The sequence below is a fragment of the Natator depressus genome, chromosome 7 (genome assembly GCF_965152275.1).
Source record: "Natator depressus isolate rNatDep1 chromosome 7, rNatDep2.hap1, whole genome shotgun sequence".
Classification (NCBI taxonomy): Eukaryota; Metazoa; Chordata; order Testudines; family Cheloniidae; genus Natator; species Natator depressus.
The window spans coordinates 111373708-111399827 of record NC_134240.1 but is presented as its reverse complement, the minus strand read 5'-3'; the positions used below and the strand labels follow the sequence as shown (position 1 = coordinate 111399827).

Below are 26120 nucleotides of genomic sequence, written 5' to 3'. Positions count from 1 at the left end.
GAAGCTAAACAAATTCAGATTGGAAATAAGATGTAAATGTATTACAATAAAGATTATTAACCATTGCAGTAATTTACCAAGGGTTGTGGTGGATTCTCCGTGACTGCCAATTTTTAAATCAAAATGCGTTTTTAAAAAGATATGCAGTAGTTCAAAAGAAGTTACTTTGGGGAAGTTATATGGCCTGTGTTATACAGGAGGCCAGACTAGATTATCACAGTGGTCCCTTCTGGCCTTGGAATCTATGAATCTGAGTGTAAAGCTATCCCTTCTCATTGATATTCATTCTGTTTGGCTTCATCTCTCAAGCAGCCTCTCTTACAGGGCTTGACCATAGTCCTTCCCCTGAGGGAAGGGGAGGGAGAAGCTGAGTTATAGGTAACCGATTGCTTACTGGGGACCATGTCACACCTCTGGCCCCTATAACATTTGGCTGTGCACACTGGACAGCAACATGTCCAAGAGGACAGACTCTCTGATCTAAACTATTTAGTGATTGTAATTCTTCCAGTCATTAACATGAAAATTGAGGTTAGATGGTATTTGGTCAGTTAATACATATTAGCGAGGGAGCACTGGTATTTTAGTGCTGACCTACCTACGTACCCAAAAATAATCAGTCGTGTGAGAGGCAAGAAACAGACTGAGACCAATGGATATGGAATTGAATACATAGTTTTTCCCCCCATATACTGTTGCATCCAGTTTATGGTGGACATGGTTTGGAGCACAGACAAAAAGCAATCTGCTAAACTGCCCATTTATATTTTCATCAGCGGAATGGAAATTTTCCAGGTATTTGCAGTGCTTTGATGGAAGAATGAACTTTTTTTCCTACATAATAAGATCCACATGGCAGATTTCAGACTCCTGTATTCCTCTCTCCCTCCGTACACAGAACTCCCATTGGTGTCAGTGATAGTTCCATGATTGTAGGGAAAGCTGAACATTGGATACAAGATCTTTAAGCCACATTTTCTCTAACTGTCCAGAAACTGGGTAGTGAGAGCCACCATTTCCTGTTTGTGCTATATTCATGATAATTCTGTGACTGCCAAGGTGGTAGTTTTTGTATCACAATAAATGTCAGCAATATTTGTAACAGGAACATGTTATTGCAAATCATGTAAATTCTTAACTGTTCTTTCATCACAGAAAACTGACAAACTAATGATTTATTAACTAAAAACAATTAGTAATAACTTTTCACATGAAATCCCTTCTTTTATTTGATTTATTTGCCAGTAGACTTTCCATCTAACTCTGCTTTGAGCTGGATGTAGTCTGATCTTTAGCAAATCCTTGGAATTGGTTATGATTCTCCACTTCACTTTTGCCTCCCTGCTTTCAGAAGTCACTAGCCCTCTACTGGCTTCTTCACACTCAGTGCTAGATATTCAAACTCTTATGCCCACAATTCATTAGCACAGGCAGTAGTTAAATAGATAGACATGTTTCAGTACGTTTCATAGCCCTTCTTCCTCACACAATGTTATTGGGTAACCCCCTCTGTCAACTGGAAGAGATGGGTCATTATTTTATCTACCACTCATGTATTGATAATGAAAAAATAGTGTCCTGCCATTGTGGGACTAGATTTATTTATTAATGTATTTTTGTTCCTTTTTAGCTTTCTCTGTCTAGTACCTGAAGAAGCCAAATCATCATACCATGTAGAGGGCACAGGTTATGATACCTATCTCAGAGACGCCCACAGACAAGTATGTCACACAACTATAGTCTTTTTCTTTTTCGTTTTCGTTTCTTCTTTTTTCCTCTTCATTAGCCAATGCTCTGGGTTTTGAATTGCTTGTGAGAATTTACAAAGGATTTGGGGACACGTACCGTTCTACTAAAAATATCTGAAGATAAGCTAGTAATGGGAAAGGTGAAAATTCAATTGCCTTGGACTAATCAGGAATTTACCTTTAGAGATTTTTAATTGAGTTCTGAATCCCCCTTACGCAGCTCTAATGGGAATTATAGATGATTTTAAATGCATTAATATTCCTGTAACAAACCTGCACCACAGATTGGTTCATAAATTGCCTTTGCATTTATCTGCATTCCTCTCCAGTAGAGGACTGCCTGGCAAGATCTTTGATAGAACTTAGTGGATGTTAAAATTCTGCAGAAGAGTTAACATCCTAGTGCTTTAAAATAATGGTTCAGTGAGACTAATGTGCAGCCTAAGGCATGCAGGTTTGATGTTAAGAAATTGGTGGGAAGGGAAAGCTTTAATTTTGCATATTTTGAAATAACAAACATAGATTTTATTTCTAAAAACATGATCTAAAGTCTCCTTGGTCAGAGGACAATCAGCATTCGTTTGCTGCCTTTCTCATGAAGTCCTGTGACTCTCCTGTAATGGAACAGAATTGGGCATATAGGGTGCATGGCGGGTGGGGGTAGAGTAACGAGAACAAAAATACATGCAGTGGTACTCTAAGGATTTCCTACTCTCTGAATTTTGATAAGCGCACATTCAAATAGAAAGCTTTGCTTTCTGTGCTTCCTTTATGGTTTTAACAACAACAAGGGTCAGTCCTCGGGCCGGTTTTGTTCAATATCTTCATAAATGATCTGGAGGATGGTGTGGATTGCACCCTCAGCAAGTTTACAGATGACACTAAACTGGGAGGAGAGGTAGATATGCTGGAGGGAAGGGATAGGATACAGAGGGCCCTAGACAAATTAGAGGATTGGGGCAAAAGAAATCTGATGAGGTTCAACAAGGACAAGTGCAGAGTCCTGCACTTAGGACGGAAGAATCCCATGCACCGCTACAGACTAGGGACCGAATGGCTCGGCAGCAGTTCTGCAGAAAAGGACCTAGGGGTTACAGTGAACGAGAAGCTGGATATGAGTCAACAGTGTGCCCTTGTTGCCAAGAAGGCCAGTGGCATTTTGGGATGTATAAGTAGGGGCATTGCCAGCAGATCGAGGGACGTGATCGTTCCCTTCTATTCGACATTGGTGAGGCCTCATCTGGAGTACTGTGTCCAGTTTTGGGCCCCACACCACAAGAAGGATGTGGAAAAATTGGAAGGAGTGCAGCGGAGGGCAACAAAAATGATTAGGGAACTGGAACACATGACTTATGAGGAGAGGCTGAGGGAACTGGGATTGTATAGTCTGCGGAAGAGAAGACAGCTGCTTTCAACTACCTGAAAGGGGGTTCCAAAGAGGATGGATCCAGACTGTTCTCAGTGGTAGCTGATGACAGAACAAGGAGTAATGGTCTCAAGTTGCAGTGGGGGAGGTTTAGGTTGGATATTAGAAAAAACTTTTTCACTAGGATGGTGGTGAAACACTGGAATGCGTTACCTAGGGAGGTGGTGGAATCTCCTTCCTTTGGGGTTTTTAAGGTCAGGCTTGACAAAGCCCTGGCTGGGATGATTTAGTTGGGGATTGGTCCTTCTTTGAGCAGGGGGTTGGACTAGGTGACCTCCTGAGGTCCCTTCCAACCCTGATATTCTATGATTCTATGATTTCCTGAAAAGAGAGGAAAATGTGAAGGCAAAAATAGCAGGAACAGTAAAATTCTCATAATGTTCTAATTTTGGATGCAGGAAAGGGCACACTGTCTTCTCTTATTTCTTTCTTGCCTTGGGAAAAGGAGGATTCTGGGAGCAGTTTGAAAGTAGGATTGGTTTCTGCCTCTTATTCTCAATGATATGCATGGTCTCAAATTATTCCACCCACAAAAACATAACCCTCCACATCGGTGCAGTTACACACAAACAGCTGCTCTGCCTCTTTGCATCTGTGCTTGGAAGCCCAGTGGAAGATACACAAGTACCTATGCTGTGTGCACTGAAGAGGAATTCCTAGATCTGATTCTTCCCTCTCTGGCACCAGTTTAACTCCATTGACTTCAGTGGAGTTACTGATGGTTTAGGCAAATCACACCCAGTGTGTGTAAGTTACTGTGCCTGTCCAATTTGTGTCCCAAGCAAGTGGCTAGTTTAGGTCTCCATTTTCCCCTCTGGGTGCCTGTATAAGTCCCCCATAATGTTGCACACATCAAGAGGAAAATAAAGTGACTGAATGAAGGCTGATAATTTTTGTCCTGGATGTTTTCAAAATGGGAATATTCTAAGAATAGGAGTTCTCAGATAGCTGCCATTGACACTCTCAAGTGGTGTAGGTTATTAAAAGGAAATGGTTTCCACAGAGGTTTGTAGCTTCTTGCTTTTTTTCCCTCTTCAATTGTTTGAGTATGTATTGTTGACTCTTTCTTCCCAGTTCCGGGATTATTGTGCAATCTGTTTACGATGGGAATGGCCGGGGTCTCCCAAATCTTTGGAAAAGTGCAATTTAGAAGCATCGTTTTTTGAAGGACATTTCTTGAAAATTCTGTTTGACAGAATGGGCAGGATTCTCGATCAGGTAACAAAACACATTGTTATGACTCTTTTCTGATGCTTTTATCCCTGATAAATGACTAATCTCCACCTGGTCACATCAATACCCACTGTAGATGTTTAACATAGTAGTGCATTATTGTGCAACAAATTCTGTGTAGCTTGACTGCACTAACTAGTAGCTGTTAAGTTGTTGGTTTTTACTAATATTGGCAATCTTGTCAACATGCTGAGGGAGCATTATCTATCTTATCCTTGCTTTAGGGCTCTCTAGATTACTAAATACTGAAGTGATTGGCACTTTATCAATAGCAAGGGTAGATGACAACATTCTCACTTACACTGAACACCATAATTATCTGTAAAAAGAAAAGGAGTACTTGTGGCACCTTACAGACTGGTGCCACAAGTACTCCTTTTTGCGAATACAGACTAACAGGGCTGCTACTCTGAAACCTATAATTATCTGTGTTAACTACCTGCTTTGTGTTCTAAATGGTTTCATGAATGATGCCCTCCACTGAATGTCATTTAAAGCTACAGATGATTCGTAGAGTAGAAATGTCACTACAGTATATGGAGGGCAACATGATACATAGGATCTCCTGTTGTCAAATTAACAAAAGCACAAGTCCTTCTTGCATGTTTGTCCTTCCAGGAGGAGGTGGGGTGTTATGAAGGAATAAAGGATAGGAGAAGAACTTTTTAACTACCTCTAATATTCCTTTTTGTTTTATAACTACATGGTCTTTGTATCAGTCTCATTTGTTCTATTTTGATTTTTCCAGCATTTATACATGGCTATACAGGTAGCCATGTAAATTCTTCAGTATCTAGAGTATTTTACAGTCTAGATCTTTACTATATAATATTGTTCTCAAAGCACTGTGCAGCAAATTAAAAGCCAAACTGTATTACTATATCATCCCAGGCTCTCTCAGGGTTGGAATAAATATTCTCCTCTCACCAATGGTGCAAGGAAATTTCGAGAGGGTACTTTTTCCAAGATCACTTTAAAAATAGGTCTCTCCACCATTTCGCTATGTACCAATGTTAAAAGTGTAGTTATCAGGGGTGAACAAATTGGCTGTGAATTTAACGGGCTCATCTTGCTGAAAAAACATGAGTCTAATACATGAGGTCCAGACTAGTATAGTGGAATTTACAGAATATAATTCTGGGTAGAAAAGAAATCCTTTTTGGTTAACCCTATTTCACTTTTTCTATCTTAACACCCTTGGTCCACTACCAATCGCTCCCCCACCCCCCTTTTCTATTTATCTCTTCTCCTTTCTGCCTTTTTCCCCCTTCTTTGTGGCTGCATCTTCATGAGAAAAAACAAGTTATGTTGATAACTTGATATGCAGTAGCATATCACTGGCAATAACTAATTTGAGGTAAAATCCTAGTCAAAACTAGGCCGTTTATAGTTTGCACACAAGTTAGCGGGTCGATTTATGTGAAAACTATAAACCTTGTCTTCACTAGGATTTGAACACGAGTTAGTTAACTCCAGTTAGCTGCCTCAAGTTAGGAACACACCTTTCCCCCCTAGTTAAGACAAGGCCTGAAATCTAAAGTATTCCCTCGGTAGTGCTATGTGGAATGCTTCGTAGGTGGTGTTGCTGTAGATGCAATGAAACTATTTACAGGAGAAGCATATGATATTAGAGAGGCCAGGTGGGTGAAGTAATATCACAGATAGTGTTCTAAGCGTGTGATACTAGTCAGTTCCCTCTGCAGTTAGCTCCAAGTGTAAAACTAGATGCTGCTGGTACCCGATTTCCTGTGATAGTGTACCACTTTTGGTCAGGGGCAGAAGTAGAGCAGATCAGGGATCATGGCAGAAGGGCAACAGTGCACAGCAGATCTGCCATGGGAGTGCTTTGAGAAAAATGGGGTGTGATGATAATTTGTAAAACCCAGGAGACTGAAAAAGAACGCTGAAACACTTTCATTGCTACACCACTCTATCTAGGGGTTTTTGTCGTTTTCAGTTCTGTCTACTCTGTCCAGGTTGAGTATGCCAAGGATATGTTTTCAGCCTTCACATTGGTTTTCCTTGTTTTTTTTTTAAATTATTTTATAGATCAGGTTAGATACTTAATGCATTACTTAATACTGAATGTTTTCCGTGTTAAATAGGGTTGAATCTCAAAGCAAGGAAACCTCTGTGTACGTATATACCATGAGCTGTTGAACTTTAATATTCCAGTCCTTTGACCTAGCTCACTGCAATTTGGGGGCTATGAGAAATTTTACATTTTGAAGGAAACAGGGAAATGTTCTTCTAGCATGTGGATTTTGTATCTGTCCAACCTCTTTTATCTGGATTAAGTTAAAGAACATTGTGTGCACTCCCAGTGTCTTGCTTCCAGTAAATATGTATTCTGTGCATTATTAACTAAAGCAATACTGGTCTTAAGTAACAGATCTGAGTGTCATCTGCTTTTTGGAAAAGCTAATCTTATACATATGATAAAAAGAAAAGGAGTACTAGTGGCACCTTAGAGACTAACCAATTTATTTGACCATAAGCTTTCGTGAGCTACAGCTCTCTTCATCGGATGCATTCAGTGGAAAATACAGGAGGAGGAGATTTATATACACACAGAACATGAAAAAATGGGTGTTATCAGTTGTTACCAGCAATGCCCCTCTGCCATGTATATTGGTCAAACTGGACAGTCTCTACATAAAAGAATAAATGGACACAAATCAGATGTCAAGAATTATAACATTCATAAACCAGTCGGAGAACACTTCAGTCTCTCTGGCCACTCGATTACAGACCTAAAGGTTGCAATATTACAACAAAAAGACTTCAAAAACAGACTTCAACGAGAGACTGCTGAATTGGAATTAATTTGCAAACTGGATACAATTAACTTAGGCTTGAATAGAGACTGGGAGAGGATGGGTCATTACACAAAGTAAAACTATTTCCCCATGTTTATTCCCCCCCCCACTGTTCCTCAAACGTTCCTGTTAACTGTTGGAAATGGCCCACCTTGATTATCACTACAAAAGGTTCCCCCCCCCCGGTAATAGCTCATCTTAAGTGATCACTCTCCTTACAGTGTGTATGATAACACCCATTTTTTCATGTTGTGTGTGTGTGTATATAAATCTCCTCACTGAATTTTCCACTGAATGCATCCGATGACGTAAGCTGTAGCTCACGAAAGCTTATGTTCAAATAAATGGGTTAGTCTCTAAGGTGCCACTAGTACTCCTTTTCTTTTTGTGAATACAGACTGACACGGCTGCTACTCTGAAACCTATACATATGATAATCTTGTCTCAGTGCTGAGACATAAATTGTAGCAAATAAAGGGATCAGAATATATCCCTAAGGGATATCAGAGGAACAAATACCTACTACTGAAACAAAAATAGCATCTGTTATTGAAGCACAATGTCAATTTGATATAGTACCTGTCAGCATGGCACAATTTCTGAGTTAGTCAGGCAAGATGTCACGGTCTGTGGTGTTAAAAACAATACTTGACTCCAAAAGAATTAAAACAAACTGCCTCAGTCAGCCAGCAAGAGTGAAATTGCTCAAGCTATTTCCTACCAAAAAGCCCACACTTTAAAGCTAAATTGAAACTTGTCCGGGGGATAATTCTAGTGAAGTGCTAATGTAACCCAGAAAAATGAAATGTTGGTTCTATCAAGTCAGATGAAAGTGACAAATCTGATGTGGTGTATGGTTATTTAAAGGTCCACATCAAATGACAAGTTTAGCAAAACATTCAGTTCTGCTTACAGATTGTGTTAGCCTTCCTTTAGGCTTTGTTATCATAATAAAGTAATTAATCCATAGCTTTTATATAGCACTTTTCATAAATCAATATCAAATTGCTTTACAAAGGAGGTAAATATTGTTCCAGGGGTAACTGCACCTGAATACCCTCTCCATGGTCCATTCCAGTAGCATCATGGCACGTCTCAGAACTCCAGCCATCACCTGTCTCTGGGAAGGGATATGGTCCCATTCCCTTCTCACCCTGGTTTTTCATGCTGTACAGTCCGTAGCTTATACTCTGATATCCCCAGCAAGTGGTTCTGCCCAGTGGCCAGCACCTGTGCAGTGCTCTCTCTCCAAGGGCTATGAACAGTGTACCACGCAGCTCTTTCTCAGCAGAGTGCATTTATTTAAGATAAAAAGCAATAAAACTCCCTACATGCTTACTAAAAGCTTATCAGTGGTCACCCCCAACTCCAACAATGGGCTCTGGGAAGTGTCGGTCTCTCCAACCCTTCAGCAAAGGCTGGGATCCCCCAAGGTCCTGTGAGTTTGTTGAATCAAAAGGAAGACCGCAAGTCAGTTAAAGATCATCGTTTTATATTAAAAGCCCTTTCATTGTTTCCTAGTCTCTTAGGGTATTTTCAAGCTGCAGCTGGGAGCGAGCCTCCCAGCCCAGGTAGACAGACTCGCACTAGCAGGGCTTGAGGTTGCACACTAAAAATAGCAATGTGGACATGGCATCTTGGGTAGCAGCTCAGGCTCTCAAGCCCACCTGACCCCCTAGACTTGAGAGTCCGAGCTCCAGCTCAGACTGCCATGTCCACACTGCTATTTTTAGCACACTAGCTCAAGCTCTGTTTGCACAAGTTTGTCTATGCGCCTGGGGTGTTGACTCACAGATGCAGTGTAGACGTACTCTGGAAAACCAAGCCCGAACCAGTATATGCAAACCACCTCAAGGGGTGCTGCTTTTTTGGAGTTGTCAGTCATCCCAAGGGTAATTACCCCTTACTGCTTTTAGTTCCTGGAAGAACTATGGTAACTCTTCCCCAAGGAGTAGAACGCAATCATATATAAACCATCTATAAATTTAATACAGTGGTCCCCAAAGGTACTGCATGGCATTTCAATATGTCACAAGTGTCATTATCTTCATTAATGGATAAGGAAGTGACTTGCCCAAGGTTCTCCAAGCAGGCCAGTGGCAGAGCCAGTAGTAAAACAGAATCCAGATTTCCTAAGTCCCAGTCCAGTGGACCACTCTGCAGCCCCTTGTTAGTAATATACAGTATGCTTGCATGAAGCAAGCCTCTTTGTTTCTTAAAAGCTTATCTGGGCCTGTGTTTTCTTTGCTTCCTGCAGTTAGAAAGCTTTCTTTGCTGTGGAAATGGGTTGGATTGAGCTGCTTCTGGCAGGTATATCACAGAAGCAGTTCTCTGGTAGTCCCATTTGTTCCTGACACATTTAAAATTTTATTTAAAATATTACACTTGTAGCTCTTGTGGTTGTGAAAGAATCTTTCTGGCTCTTACTTCATGCAGCTGTCTTACTCGGTCTGCTGACAAGGAGACAGAAACAATAGCTCTGTGAGAAGAAACTATGGCCCTTGGAATTCCAGCTAGTTCAAAACTCAGCAGTCTCTCTCTGTCTGAGCCGCCCAGCCTGCTGAGAGCACATCACCCTTGTGCTTCACTGTCTCCTCATTGAATACTGAGTCATATTCAAGGTTTCAGTCCTCTTCTCTTCAGAGTCCTGCATGAGATTCACTGGCTCAGATGACCAAGGACTTTCCACAGCATCTCCATTCCTCTGCAGCAGTCAACCTCAAGAGGGGCATGCAGGCACTGGAAACTTGTGAGCTTTGACAGTAAGCTGGGCTCACACTGGAATTTGCTTCTTCAAGAAATGAGGGTGAACATAGAGCATGAACATTTGTGCCTTCAGAATGACATGTAAATCACACTAGGACTTGCCTCCAGATTATAATCATCCTAATACCTCGCTCTTACACAGCGTCTCCTAAAGCTGTTTACAAAGGAAGGCAAGTACCAGTTCTCATCTTACAGATGGAGGCTGATAGACAAACATAATTCCCACTGGCTAGGGTTGGAGAGAGAATAAAGAAGTTCTTCAACTAACCTGTAAGGTACTTGAACTCCCCTTTGAATGGCATGTGATAAAAACATAGGAGAGGTGTTAACTGCTCCCTCACACTTCAGTGGGGTATTATCTCTGAAGTATAGTGATGACATTTAAAATGTCAGCATTAAGTATTCCCCTGCCAATCATTTTAGAAAGATCATCCAACTGTTTTGAGATTTTGTGCTGAGTTAGAATATCACCTCTCTCCCAATGGGATTCCTGTGTGGAGATGATCACTAGCTGACGAATAAGCACCAGGAACAAATAAAAGCTGTGGTGAAGATACAAGCTTCATGGAAATGGATTTGCTTTCTGGGCTGAGGGGATCCTCTTAAAGCTACCCATTGATTACATCCTTTTCCCTGAAAATCTTTCTTACCAAGGAAGGCTGGAGCTTCCCTTAGTACTTGACAGCGCTGCCTTTTGCATTTGGTTAGGGTTTGTTTGGGTAAAAAGGTCACTAGAAAGCAGCACAAAATATTTCCTTCACGAGGGACTGGTCCTGCAGGTTTCCTAGACCCACATCCAAACCTTCTTCTCCACCTTGCAGTACTTGGTGCTGTCACTAGATGGCCTGGCTACCTGTGGGTGTTTTTCCTAGTACAGAATAAAAGTGAGGGAAGATAAATACAGTACAAGCCGTAAACATGGTTTTGTATTTCACATTTTCCCGTCCCTGTCTTTCTAATGTGTGTGTCAGTGTAGTTTAGTAACATTGAGGAAAAGTGAACAGCACTTTAATCTTATTCTAGAGAGATTCTATTTCTTTATATAGATACTTCTTTAACAGCTATTCCCAAAGAATGGGGCATAAACTGTGTTCTCACCCAGGGATCCTGAAATTCTCAACCTAACTTAATCCAAGGCTGAGCTCAAACTACAAAGATTTTGGGCACTGATCCGGCATTGAAATCAACGGTGCTCCATGCAGGTGCAGCAACCCTCCAAATAATATTAATCATAAGACCTAGCTCTTTTATAGCACTTTTCACCATGAGATCTTGCAGCTGTGTACAAAGTAGGGCAAGTATCATTGTCAGCGTTTTACAGATGGAGGCTGAGGTAGAAAAATAATTCCTATTGCACACTTATTATTATATTATTATTAATAATCATCATATGTATTGCATATAAAATCATCTCTCCCTTAAATTAGGAACGGGGCTATAGGTATGATAGCTGACTTGTGATTTCAAATTAGAACAAAACAAGTAGTTTGAGTGCTGCCTGAAAACAAATACTTTAAAATCACCGTCATCTCTATCTAAAATTCAGGCTGAAAGATGCCCACAAGAATCCAAAATGCGGATAATGGCATGTATTTCTTGCAGGAGCTGTCCAAGATGCACATCTATGTGTTAAACAAGTTTCAGAGAGAATTCTGAGACTTCAGACCGTATGTGTGTGGTTTTTAAAAAAAAAAAAAAAACCCAAAAACACCTCCTTCCAGAGAAGAGTATTTAAATCCATGAACATTGAATGGTATCCAGATATTTAAATTATATATGTAGGCGCACACACACACACTCTGAAACAGAATCTAAATCTGTTACTAAAGATGTAAATTAACCCAAAGTATTAGGCATCAATTCTGCAAGGTACAAAGTGTCCATACCTGCCATTGGCTTCAGTAGAAGCTGAGGGTGCTCAATACTTCCACAAGGTTGGCTCCCAAAACTGTGAGCTAGGAAAAGCCTTCTAATTCACCACTAAACAGTCCTGCCTTGTATTAAGCTACAGCCACACACCAGCATTAATTTTGCTGTAGCAAAACGCCTTTTTGCACCTGTAGGTTCCTTCTTCCTGGTTTTCATACAGTTGTATTCATTTTGATGGAATAAATGGGTCCAGAGAGATACCTGACCTGAAACTGTCCAACATTAAACAGTGTTAAACAAGATTTGGTATACAGATATCTCAGCCTGCTTAGTATCATGGCAAACACTCCATTAAACATTCTTTTAACCTTTTATTAATGGTGCAGCAAAGAGAGAAAATGCAGTTTTTTGTCTCTGCTGTTGGCTCTCACTTGCAGTCTCACTGCTGGACAAACACAGGTCTAGCACATGGTCTTGTCAGTCACTGGGAGACCTGGCAAACTTGTATTGTATCAGCATAGATCTGTTTAGGGCATTGCTTTTAGCTGCCTCTTTCTGATCATGGGCGTACAACATTGTTGCAAAATATGCAGTCTTGGCTGGCTGAGCCAGAGTCTTGTTAGACAGAAGGCAAAAGGAGAAGTGTGGGGAAGGAAAAGAAAACACTGGGGAGGGTGGGGCGTGACAAGGTCTCATGCCCCAGGTCGTATTCGGGATTGAGCTGGAGCAGGCAGCGATGTCATCTGGCTCCCTCTCTGGCTGAGTTTGGTCAGGATTAGGATGAAGATCCAGGCTCCCAGGAGATGGTGGGGATGGCAGCCATGATGGTAAAGCTTGCTCCAGTAGCTAGTTTTTATCCCCGAAGTCTCTCTCTTGAACAGCAGCGAAGGGGAGTGATGAGTAGAATAGCCCATCCCCTTATTCTTTTGTCCTGACCTGATTCCTGCCACAACAATTTCGGTTCATTGATTTCTGATCTGTCACTGGTTTTTTTTACCAAGTATTATCTTATTACAGTTCTTCAGTTATATCAGGAAGCCTTTGTGTTTGGTCTAATTGAATCTATCTTGTTTTTGTACCTTTTCCCGTCAGTATTTGTTATTATAGATTATTGTGACATTTTATGAACTTTCACTCACTTTGTACAGTTGAGCTCACAATTAGGGTACATTTGTACAATTAGGGTACATCACAATACCCACTCTAGTTGTGACAGCAACAGCTACTATAAACAGCCTCTGTAATTGCTACCTCAGCATATGCTTATTATTGTCTCCTGACTTTCCTGAGAATTCTCACTAACTGGGGGGCAGCAGGCCAACACTCGCACTCCGTATCATTCTGGCTGTGATCAGAGGTTTTCTGGTGGGTTTCTTGGCCACGTTGACGGTCTGATACACCGTTAATGCCAACAGTACTTCTGTAAGTGATAACTCCACAGCCATTCATTCTGGGTTTTTTCCCCACTGCAGCATGATACTACCTTGGTGAATGTCGTGAGCATTGTCCAAATATGAAATGTAAATATCAGCAAAGGCCTTGGCAGAGCTATACAGATCCCCATAGCAAATAAAAACAATGAAAAAAGGATTTTCAAGTGTGAAGTCATGCAATGAAAACACATGTAAATGTTGGCAATTATAGACTTTCCGTTTAATAGCAAAGAGCCTAAGCAGTAGCCACTGCTGCCTGGTCACATTCCTACCCTGCTGGGTTTTTTTATTTAGAAATCTTTTTGACACTGATCATTTTGTTTATTATTGTGAGGAAAATTTTAGTATAGTTATTTATCTACCTGTCTTAGGTCTTTATATGGCTTCCATTACCATGTAATCTGTTGCTCAGTTTCTTGTGTTATGACACTTTATTAGTGATCAGATCTTGAGAGCATGTATATACTGCAGCTAGGGCGTAGCTACTTTCAGTCCATTACACTTCTGTAGCTAGCCTCATCTCCTGCATCTAATACATTAGGTCATGATGCAGCTTGCAAGAGCAGGAAAGTCCAGGGCTGATACACCTCAGTTGTGTTGTGAGGCAGTTGTGGGGATGGGAGATTTCGGTCTGACTTGATACCCAGGATTTAGAGGAAAGTAGCTGCATAAGCATGGGGTAGACAAAGAGGGAGTCATAATGAAAATAACAGTGTCCTCTTGTCTGTTCTCAGCCATACGATGTAAATTTACAAGTTACATCAGTGTTGTCCAAACTCTCCCTGTTTCCCCATCCACACATCCATGAATACCTTTTGGATCCCTATGTAAATCTGGCTTCAGGCTGTCGATCTCTATTCTCCGTTATTGTCAGGGTGAGTATACGACCAACTAACATTTATATGTGGCTACAGTGGTGATAAACTTAATAGCTGTGTAATGAATGCTAAAGGAGGGTAATTTTGGCTTTAGTATGGCAACTGTCTGGTCTGTTGAAAGGAAAATACTTTTTTTTTTTTTTTTAAAGCACTGAATATGGATTTTCATACCAAATAACACTGGAGAATACACTTTTCAGTAAATCCATTTACTCTCCATTGGTGTCTCTGAAATTGTTTTACTTGCCATGTTTGCTGAGTTTCAAAGATATGGATGTAAAATGATTTCTTTCAAGGTTTTGCCCTTCATCCTGCAAGGAAGTTGTTTTAATTCTGAATGGGTCCTGTTGGAATCATTGACATGGCAGTGTCCTGTAATGCCATAAGTACAGGCATATGTCTGCACTAGAACTGGATTGTAAAAGAGCTGCTTTTATTGAGGCACAAGTCAATTACTCTCCTGAACATGCTGTGCTTTTGGATGGAATGCGATAGCATATAGTCATCTGCCCTTCAAGCCTGATTCATTCGTCCTGTCCTACCTGTAACCCTACTGCAGATCCGTGTCCACTATAAAATTACTGTACGTACCTCAAGTCTCCCATCTCTCCCTCTGATCTCATCTCTCCCTCTAATACCGGGTATGATGAGGTCTGCAAACCACACACAAAATACAGGCAGGAACATGTTAAGAACCCTTCCTGCCTGCAGATCGCAAAACCAGCTCCACTGGGGATCCCCTGACAAATGTCAATTATGAAGAGACCTAGTCCCCAGTGGCTGTAGCTAATCACTGCAAGCCCACATATAAAGAAAGAGGAACAGGATGAAAAGGAGCTGGGCAGAAGAGCTTGAAACGTCCAGGGAGCAATGACTGTCTGCTAGAGGAGCTAGCACCAGGCTACTGCTGAGAGATTTAGAACCCCCTGGAAGCACAAGGAAGGTAGATGGAGATAGAAGCCCTGAGAGCCAAGGGCTTTTTGACTTGTTTAGGTTACCTTTACGGCCTCTGGCTTGTTCTATTTGATTTGATTTAAGCCATTATTGTGTGGGTCAAACACCAATGTAAGCAGCTCGAACTGGAAGTCACCCCTTCTGCAGTCCCGAAAGCCAATAAGCTATTGGGTAGTTTCCTATACCAATATTTAGGGAGCCAAATTCACCACTAGTATAACTGTGGAGTCAACAGAGTTCCACCCATTCACAGAGCAGTGAATCGGACCTACAGTTACCTGGGCCTACAGTTATTGGGACTTCAAGTCTCTGTTCATCAATTGTTCGCATATCTCTAAGTCCTACTTATGTTTTTAGTTCTTATGCACTAACACTGTCTAGTGACGAGGTTACAAATTGGTTTATGAGTCTGTACAACCCAAAGGCACATGATTTTAGATTCAGAGATTCCCCAAGTTCAGTTCCTCCAACCAGCAGGGGCATTGTGTTATGTGAAGATGACTGTACTGTATCCAGGTGCTCCCTCATGGCCTCTGCAGTGCCCTGCCCCTCTTTCCCCTTATTCAGGGCTCTCTAAACAAAGAGAGAGCCCTTCTTGGGGTCTGGGTTTTTAATTAAGTTAACAAAGTTGCCAAAAACACATAAGAAATCTCCACCCACCCTTAAACTGGGCTTAGCCCTTCCTCCCGGAAGGACTGTCCCTTCCTCAGGGACCACTTCAGGAGACCCTCTCTCCCTGCAGGTTCACTCTGCAGTCCCCTTCTAGCTCCGCTCTTCCTTTGAGCTGTCTTTGCTGTCACTCACAGGCTTCATCTAGCTAGGGCTCTGAAGGAGCCAAACTTGCTCCTTGTAGCTGCTCCTCCCCACCAGTCCCAGGTCCACACAGTCTCCTCTTACCTGAGCTTTCTCGGGTTACTAACCAAGCTTCCTGCCTTGGGAAGTCTCAACTGTACAACCACCTGCAGCTTCCTGCTGCCTTTTTTATTGGAATCATTTGATTTCTCTCACCTGAGGCTAATCTTGTAATCAGCCCTGGCTTAGCCCCAGGCTCTCCAGCCCGGGGCAGGCTGCCCTGTTGCCATGACACTCCAAAATAACATGGTCTCTGCAATAATTAGCAGAGGGAATGCTGTAGATGTCTGGCAAACTAGATCAAGCTGAGTCTGAGGATTCAGTGGCAGAAAGATTCTGAATATCCCTCACCCATGTTGGGCAATTGTGAAGATGAATTAACGATCTTGTAAGTTGATCATTATTTGAACTCTCATTGGCTGTCTCTTTATTTGGCTCTCACTTCATATGCTACTACTTTGCCTCTGTGTGATTTACAGGTTGTTGGAGATCTTATGGTGAGAATCCAGCGCATACCGGATTTCACTCCCAAACTTCTGCTGGTCAGAAAGCGTCTGCTTGGATTGGAGCCTGAAGGGCCCATGTAAGTAAATAAGTTGCAAATCCTCCACACAAACTGTTTTCGTGTGAGGCTTCTTCTTAGCTCCTGTTGTTTTTTCCTTTCCCAGTATTGACCACATGACGTTACTGGAGGGTGTGATTGTACTGGAAGAGTTCTGTAAAGAGCTAGCAGCGATTGCATTTGTGAAATACCATGCCTCATCTACACCCTAAGCAGCCGCTTGAAGTGACTGGGCTACAAAATCGAGTGTTTCAGTCAAAGAAGACTATTGACTCCACCAGACAAGAAGGGAGAGAGCCTCCTAACAAAGTGTTGATATAATTTGACAGTTGTTATGGATGGCAGTGGAGGGTGAGTTCTTGGTCACTGTTCATGATTTCTTGGCACTCGCTGCACTCCGATGGAGATGTAATCAAATGGACATTGAACCCAGGATGCAATCAAAGGGACTTCAGGGCAGACAAAACATAACATTTCCAGTCACTGTTTGAAGAGCTGAAAAAAATGTCTGAAGACCACAAACTTCAGAACTTTGGTTACCAGGCCATTGTTTTAACAACATTTTAGGTGGTAAGGATTTTTGATATGCTCTGGGGCTCATATACTTCAATTGTCTTTTGTGATCGTTATTGCTTTTTAAAATATCAAGCTATTTCTCTAATGTTTTCATGTCATAAGTTTTTTCTCTTCAGTTGAAAATATGAAAGGAAAAGAGTAAAGCAGCATGTGTAGTTACAAGTGATACCATCTAAAACATTGGAGAGAGGATTAAAAGACCTGCTAATACATATGTAGTATGATATGATCCATGTGGGATGAATTCTACTTTTGTGAATCTTCTTATATTGTAGTGAATTCTGGGCTGGTGAATTCTGATTCATCACTGTGTTATTCCAGTTTTAGACTGGTGTAACTCCTTATATTAATGAAATTATATTGCCATATGTTGGTGAATCAGGACCTGTATGTAGACAACGATCAAATCCTAAGTATGCATGTTTCTAGTGCTGTGCTCTTTGTTTTTCTAAATGGTTTCTGCTAAGTTCAGCTGTGTAACTAGACTTGCCTTAGATTTTTGTATGGGAGCTCCAGTTTGTTTGATCCATGTCATCTTTACAAGGATGCTATTATACAGGTCATTAATAGTAGTTGCTAAAACCAGTATTTTTTTAAATGCTATTTAACATTGGTTTAAGAATATTTTGTGCCTTGAAAATTGGCAGTGAAAATGTTCTGTTGTTTTTCAAATGTTTTACTGCTTGTCTGAATGTAACCATAGTGTCCAGACGAAGAGTGACTGATACTGTTTTGGGCAGCAGTATAAGGGATGATCCAATACTTAGGACCAAAATTCTCCACTGGTTTTCACAACACTGGGATGCAAAGATGTTCCCCAGTTCATTCTTTGCAACATGAATTCTACCAGCAAGAGCAGGAATTTCCATTGCAGGCCAAGGGGCATGTACGCTAGCGTACTGTGCTACTGTTCCTCCTGAATGACTGCAGCTAGCACTTGCTGCTGACAGCAGCATAAGCACTAGCAGGCTGGAAGGGCTGGATGTGCTCCTTAACCTTCCTATCACTCTTGGAGATCTCTGTAGAGAGAACTGCCTGCCTGTTTACACAGGAGAATGCCTTCATATTGACACAGTAGCACAGACAGACCAAGCAGGATTGAGCCCTTAATATTCATATTCCATTTCTTTGTCTTTTTTAATATCCTGTCGGACAGTGAGTGTCAGTTTCTGATCTCATTTCAGTGTAAATCTGGACTAATTTAATCTCAGTAGCATCCCTCCTGATTTCCATGAGCATAACTGGGATCAGAATCTGGCCCTCCATGATTTTGATGTCTGTCTGTTTTTTTACATTTATGGAATCTGGATTTTGAACAACTGAAGTTACCAGGTGCCTTGTCCAACAAAATTGAACATGCTCACAGTTAATGGGCTAAATTCACCACTTATTCACAGCATAAACGCCAGTGGAGGGTCCTGCTGGTGAAAATTACAGGGCCACAGGCAGATAGAAGTGTGGAGTACCACTCCAAAAAAGGAAAAGCATTGCCCAAAAGTGGCTGTGGCCAGGGAGTAAGATGATTCACTAGCTCCCTACGGGTCCTCCCATCAACAGAGCTCTGGCACGTCAGCTAGAATGAAAGATACTCTCAAGAGTGGGTAGCAGTAGGAACCTGGGACTTAGCAGCCATATGCACTAGCTTTGCTGAATGTGCCCCAATAATGTTTTCATAACAAAATAGCTTAGTAAAATAGAGTTTAAGAAAGGGTACTTTCTCTTCATTCCCATTCTTTACATGGGTATTTGGAAAGTAGCAAGTGATTTTGTTTTCAGTGCAATGTGTACTACAACTGATCCATTTTGAGAAGCTTCATTAATATAATGTACCTGCCTGTACATACAGTATAAAAAAGTATGTATGTGTGTAGATTTATGTTTAATGCATACATTTTTGATAATTTAGGCCCCGGTTCTGCAAAGCGCTGAAGCATGAGCATAAAGTTAAGTATCTACTTAAGATCCATTTAAAATGAGTATGAGTTAGGAAAACACTTGAAGTTAAGCTAGTGTTTAAGTGTTGTGCTGAACAGCAGTGGAGTTATGCATGGTCTTAAATGCTTTGCTTCATCAGGCCTTTGTTGTTTTAGGTTTTAGCTTGAATTTAATTACACTTGCTGCAAAATTTAATCCTGTTTTCATTATTTATTAAAGGAAAAAAAACCTCTGATATTTAGAATACTCCTAAAGTCCCATTCGCAATGTAAACTGTAGCAGACATAATGCTATGAAAAATGAGAGTGAGAAAAAACAAAATCCACATTAGAGCATTCCAAACAATATGATCGTTATAAATCCATGTAAGAGGTACAGGATCTCAGATGGAGACATGAACGTCATTTAATTTTTTTAAGTCAGTTGCTGCTATCGGCGCTAATTACACAGTAAGGGATTGCATCAGTTCGTTCATGCAAGGATACCTGCAGAGTCTGTAGTTTTTAAATGCAAAAGGATTTACCTAGCTAGAAACCCAATTATTTAATGCTTGAGTTGAACAATAAGATATCACTATAAATATTCTTAAATTCAGGATGTAATTGTCTAGCATTCAGTCTTCAGTGCGTTTAGTAGCCATAATGATATTTCACAAACCAAATATTATTCAGGCCACAAATTATAAAAAGTTGATCCGTCTTGATAGTAAGTGAAGCAGTGCTCGGAAAAGCTTGAGCCCTTCTGGTTTGTATTGGTGCTGCTTACAATTATAACCATAAATTGTGACAGTGACTTTTATTTTTGTAAAAGCGATGGACTCTTTCTTAAGAGATGGAAATAGTTTAATTTTGTTTCTTGGTTTTCATGCACTTTTATTTTTAAAAGTAAAAATTAGTTCAGCTCCATATTTTTACTCATTGAATCTATGCATGTCATTGAGTTGACGTGTGTCTCTGTGTGTGTGTGTGTGTGTGTGTGGTTATTTATTACCCACAAGTGGACACCTGAGAAACATGGCCTGATACTCAGAAGTTCAGAGCACCCGCAAATCTTTCCAGTGTCAATGGGAACTGCAGGTGTTGATCACCTTTGAAAAATATGGCTAAGAGTATTATTTTGAAATATTTGAGGGGAAAATACGGGGATAATTTTAGTTAAGTAAGTAAATTTGAACTGCATTTTTACCCTGATACACAGTTTTTGTAAATAAGGACACATTTTTATTTTTCTGCCATTTATTGTATGTATTGATTTAGACTCTGATGTAGAAACTTTTGTAATAAGCAACATGCTACATCTGCTAGAACAGAAGTTTGTCCTTAGTTTATTTCCATTATGATTGTAATCTTCCTAGTATTCAAATCTTGTCTGTGTAATGTTCGTATAATGTATTCATTCGTGCAATATGGGAGCTGTGATTTGATACACAGCTTCAGTCTGGTTGTACATCACCTATGTAGCTATAAGGACTGAAATCCTGAGCTTGCTTACACTATTGCTAGTGTAAAGATTGTTACACGTGATTTTACAGGGCACAAGTAATCATGGAATTGCTTTGTAAATACATGGTAATTTCTTACCATGCATTGCTGTATGAATACACAGTTACTATTCAATTATGAAGTACATCATTATTTGTCTTTAGAGAAATGTTACAATGAAGTACTATGTAAAATCTACAGATTGCATGGTATTTCAGGTTGTATGATAAATCCAAACATATATATAATATCATACAGGGCTTTCCAACCATGATGACAATATTTTCTGTGCCCTGTAAAATAATTACTCTCTCTATATACACTTTTTTTGTTTTGCCTCCTGCCTTGTTTACATTAAACAGAGGATATTCAGTAAACTTTTTTATTGAACTTTATGTCGGTCACTGACTGACAGTGTTGCCAAGGTTTAGCAGACATGGGATATGCAACAAAGGAACTGTTGAAACAGCCACATTTCTATAATTAAAGTACTAACTTTTACAAAGGAGGCGCTGATCAAATTCAATTTTTGTGCAAAAAATGCATGCAGGATTAAAAGGGATATTCTAAAAATAAATTAATTTCAATGAAGTGACTTATTTTTTCAGAATTCTAAATAAGTTTTGTATGTTTAGAGGAAGAAAATGGTACAAAATCATTGAAGTGATGATGATGATCTTGCTTGTCTTTCATCCTGAAGGATTTTCAAGCATGCTACAAACTTTATATAATCATGGTGGCCACATCTGGGGTAGAACGTGTTGGATGTTTAAGAGAGTACACTACTGTTTAGGATACAAAATGAAGAAGTATACTCACTCCCACTCAAACTGGAGGTAAAATAAGAAGACAAAATGTAATCACTCAGAACACAGGCTAGTGCCCCCTACTCTGGTCTCATGCCACCCCAAGAGTACAACGTGGGTTTATTGATTCTGAAACACAAATGTCACCTACCTGAATCACTGCCATTGCTTCTTGAATCTTATGATTCCAGGCTTCCCCTGATGTATACTGAGATGTGTTTGTTTTCTCCTTCCTCTGAAGTTTCAGTGAAGGCCATGGCTGGAAAAGGGGCACCAAATGGGGTGGGCCTATATTCTGAAGTGGTACAGAGAATAGTAATCTTTCTCAGATGCCTGGCTGGTGGGTCTTGCTCAGGGTAAAAATGATCAGTGTTTTTGGGGTCAAGAAGGAATTTTTCCGTAGGACATCTTGGCAGAGACCTTGGTTTTTTTTTTTCTTTCCTCTGCAGTATGGGGCATGTGGCACCTACTAGGATCATCTGTGTATATCTCACCAAATAAATTCTCTGCCATTGCAACATCCTCCAGCATCAGTTCACCTCAGTCCCTTCTTTTCTCGGCCTGTGACACACAAGAGTTTGATCTCCGGAGGGCTGTAATACTTCAATATAATGCAGTTTGCTGACTCAATACAGGGGTAACTGGGTGGAGTTGAATGGCTGTGATATACAGGAGGCCAGACTCGATAATGTGATGGTCCCTTCTAGCCTTGAACACTGTGCTGTTAAGCTTGTCTGGCCACGTTTAGCTTCTCAGATCTAACAAAATCATAACCGAGTTGGTTTGTGGTACACATCTCCACGCTAATGTATGTGGCATTCCGTGTTTGAAAGAGGCGCTTGCTTTGCTTTATTTTCTTTGTCAGATGCTTTCCCTTGAAAACTCCTTCTGTTTTAGTCGCATTGTTGTTGCTTTGACGTCCTCAAAACATTCCATTGCAATCCTGCATCTCAATGTCAGACTGATGTATTGAGGCTTCCTAGTTTTGATGAACTATGAACTAGTCTTCTGCTTCAAGACTTTGAGGCTTTACATACTCTTTTTTAAAGTCACAGTAGCCCACCCAAGTGCGGCCTCTATTATAATGATATTAACCTGTTTCATGGAATCTGATTAAAACTCAGTGCGGGTATAGTTAATGCAGGACCTATTGGATTTGTTAACCTTTTAACACATTCAGTGCTAGTGGTGTCAAAGCCTCAAGGAGTTTGGCTGATTTGAAATGTGAAGCAAGTGGGTGAAGGTAGATTAATCTTCATTGAGTCTGACACAATTTGAATGTGTCCTTTGGGCCTAGAACCATGTGCTGCTGATGCATCTTTTTCCTGCTGAAGCTTTTTGTGTGAAGGGTGACTACTTGGAACAGGAAAGCTGAAGTGCAATTCAGAAATCAAGTGAAGCATATGGTGGATTAGAACCTTCAGGTGTCCTAAGCATCTGGGGAGTCTCAAAAGGAAGGAAACTGAAAAGCTGACTGTTACAAGTTTGGACAGATCCCTGGCCCTGCCTTCAGAGTCAGAGATCTGTAAGGTGCAGCTAACTGAAATCTTACAGCTTGCCATCTATCCAAGTGGCATGGTCCATTCCCACTGTCCTTGGCAGGATGGTTTTTGTGTTATGTGGCTGATGTGTTTTTTTTAAACTGTGTTTCATGGAATTGTTGCTCATTATTTACAAAAAATGCTGCTGACTGTATAAAATTCAATATACTACTATATAATAACAATTATGACATTGGGTATTTTTAATGGCTCATAACTTTCATAACATGTGGTCTCATCTTGCTGCTTCTGCCTTTCTGCTCTATGGCATCATAATTAAATATGTTTTTTTTTCCCCTGATGTAATACACTTTCAAAGTGAAAAACATTAAAACTCCTGGAAACAACAAGATGTGGCCCCTACCAAAGTACTGTGTAACAGTGTGTCAGGTTGTAGGACCCTGTAGAAAAATACAGAGCTAGTCTGCTGACTCACCCTGGTAGCCAGATGAGATAGATCTCATTACCATCAAACAGCTCTGAGCAATAGAAGAGCTAGAAGAAAGGGAAGAAGGTCCTTCAGAGTGCCCCAAATCAGCCCACTTTGGAGTTAAGGCTTATATTTGTAAGTACAATTCTGTCCTAGAAAATTTGTTACATTAATAATTAAAGGCAAACTCCAGGAATGTCTCTGGGGTGTGGGGAAGAGATGGAGTGTGTTTCAAGTGGGTGGGGATGCCAGCAGTCTACAGTATCTCAATCCCCAGTTCACCAGAATGAAACAGCACAAAATTCAGGTCTTCCTTATACATGGTAATTCATAAATGTCTATGCCAAAATAGAACAGGGCTGAGAAGAGCAATAAAAAACAGGAGGCTGGATTGATTGATTGGAGAGGATGCGTTAAATATATTTAGCCTGGCTAAATGATGACTACAGCGCACGGTGCATATAAATCTTCAAATAGGTGAAGGGTTAAACACCAAGAATAGAATTGTCTCCATAATTTAAAGGAGTTTAACGAGGAGTAACAGCATGACATTAATGAAAATTGAGACTCAATATCAGTAAAACTTCCTAACAGTGAGATCTGTTAGCCTGTGGAACAGTCTTCCCAAGTAGAGTGGTAGAAATCCCATCACTTGACACATTTTAAAATCAGACTGGACAAAGTGCTATTAAATGTACAACAGAAATCCAGCCTGCATTGGCAGGGAAATGAACTAAACCAGTCTTACATCTCAAGATTCCAAGCTAATTATGGGTTCCCGAATAACTTAAATTGGTTCTGCCAGAATGCGGGGGCTGGATTCTTCTGCTTGAAAAATCTCTTGTAAACCAAACAGTTCTCTGTAATCTGAGTAAAGTAAATTCTAGTCCCGTAGATGAGAGCCATGTGAGTAATAACCTCATTCCAAAAGTTGCACCCTCCACAGATAGCGGGGTGGGTTATTGCCTGATTAGCCTTGCCAAGGAGTCCTTCATGCTGCAATGCATTACAGGAGAGAAACAAATAACCCAACTCCTGAAACTTCATTATCCTTTTCTTGAGAAAACCCATTGCTACATCCCTGTATCCACAGGAAGCCCCTCTCACGTTTGTATTTCTTAATTTGAGTTTATTTTCTAGGTCATGAATTTTTACTTCCTGGGGTTTTCAAAGACTGCCATTTTCACTGTTAGCAGAATGTCCATCAATACGGTCCATAGCTTCAGTTTTCCTCTAACCTTCCTGTAAAAGTATGAGAAACTTTTCTAACTTTCATCTTCCTGTCTTCTGAGACACCCTTCCTGTTCCCTTGCCTTTTTAATAGGGTTGGCACCTCCAAGACTCAGGAGGGGATCCCTTGAGGGCTGAGGTAAGGGTTTTTTCTATTGCCCCCTCCCTTCTGATAAGCCTTAGGTCTGTCCTGCTACCCAGTGCTGGCAGGAGCCACGCAGTAATTACAAGATCACTGTGTGGCTGCGTGTGCACGCAGTTTATGAGGAATGTTGGTCCGAAGTGAAAAAAACCCAGCATATTAAATCTTTTCACTGGCAAGGCAGTACAAAAACCAGCCAGGCCTGGTAAAAATCAGCCAGGTGACAACCCTGCTTCAAATTTCTCAGAACATCTTTTCTCCTTTTCGACTACCACAATCAGCTGTGAGTTCAACTTAGTAAAGCAGTGAGCTGATGGACAATATATACCAAAAAAGGGCCTGATGCTGTAATCTGATCCATGCCTGTGGACCTTGGGGCCTGCATACAGAGTCTTAGGCTCTGCCCACAGAGATCCAATTGCAGGCCTAAAGTCCTATCCACAGAAGTGAAGCTGGCTTGGATTCTGGGGTGAAATCCTGGCTATAATGAAGTCAATGGGCGTTTCCAACTCATTTCTTAGCTTTAGGTAGCGTTTCAACTTTCTGACAAGGAACAACTGCAGAAATGATGTAGGAGGAAATAAATGAGGTGGCAGAAAAGCGCCACCCATGACCTTAAAACCATCTGTGAACAGAAAATTGGCCTGGGAGGCTTTAATCTTTTTTTTTTTTTTTTTTTTAAATTCTTTATGATGGCGGGGAAAAGGTTGCTATTGTCTAGGTTTGGGGTTTGGTTTTGTTTTTCATGGAAGTTTTTTAGTCTGCTTGTTTTACACTTGGAATAGAGGTCTTGTTTTTCCTGGAACACAGTGCGACGGGCTGACTGAACTAGTAGCATTATGACATCACAGCGGGCACAGAAGTGAAATCTGAATAACTGAGAAGAGAGAGGATTTTTAGTCAGACTGTTCAAAACTTTATGGGTTTGGAGGGTTTTTTGGTAGGTTTGCTTTGTTTGTTTGTTTTTTAAGTAACACCTATTTAACTCAAACACCGGACAAACATTGTTAAAGATTCAGTCACCTGCACCCCCTTTTAGGTCTTGTCCACGTAGGGACATTTTTTCAATATAAACTAAGTTGTGAAGTTAAACTGATAGTAATACAGGTTGTGATGGGGGGTGCTCCCCACACTGGCCCTGCAAGAGCTGAATTGGGCCAGGTGGGCCCAATCAGCTAATTAGGCTGCAAACAAGGGAGCTTTAGGAGGCAGCTAATTAGAGGGAAGCTCACCTCTGCAGGAACAGGGGGGGCCTATATAAACCAGGACGTTTACAATAGAAGAGACTGCTAGGAAAGGTTGCAGCTCCTCTCTGGGAAGAGGGAGTTCTCTGATATACCCAGAGAAAGGGGAGGAACCAGACGAGTAGGAAGCAGTCCAGGGAAGGAGCAGTGAGGACCAGTACTGCTGGGTTGAGGGTCCCTGGATTGGAACCTGGA

General features: G+C 40.8%; 1 protein-coding gene across 1 annotated transcript in view; it reads left to right on the top strand.

Annotated features, from left to right (window-relative positions):
• FHIP2A (FHF complex subunit HOOK interacting protein 2A) overlaps window positions 1–21789 on the top strand; it is a 52537-nt gene extending 30748 nt beyond the window's left edge. The window contains exons 13-17 of the mRNA XM_074959281.1: window positions 1631–1721; window positions 4249–4392; window positions 14029–14169; window positions 16458–16561; window positions 16647–21789. Of these exons, the coding sequence (XP_074815382.1) occupies window positions 1631–1721; window positions 4249–4392; window positions 14029–14169; window positions 16458–16561; window positions 16647–16752 (586 nt within the window). The 3' untranslated portion in view covers window positions 16753–21789. The remainder of the gene's footprint in view (window positions 1–1630; window positions 1722–4248; window positions 4393–14028; window positions 14170–16457; window positions 16562–16646) is intronic.
• The last annotated feature ends 4331 nt before the right edge of the window (window positions 21790–26120 follow it).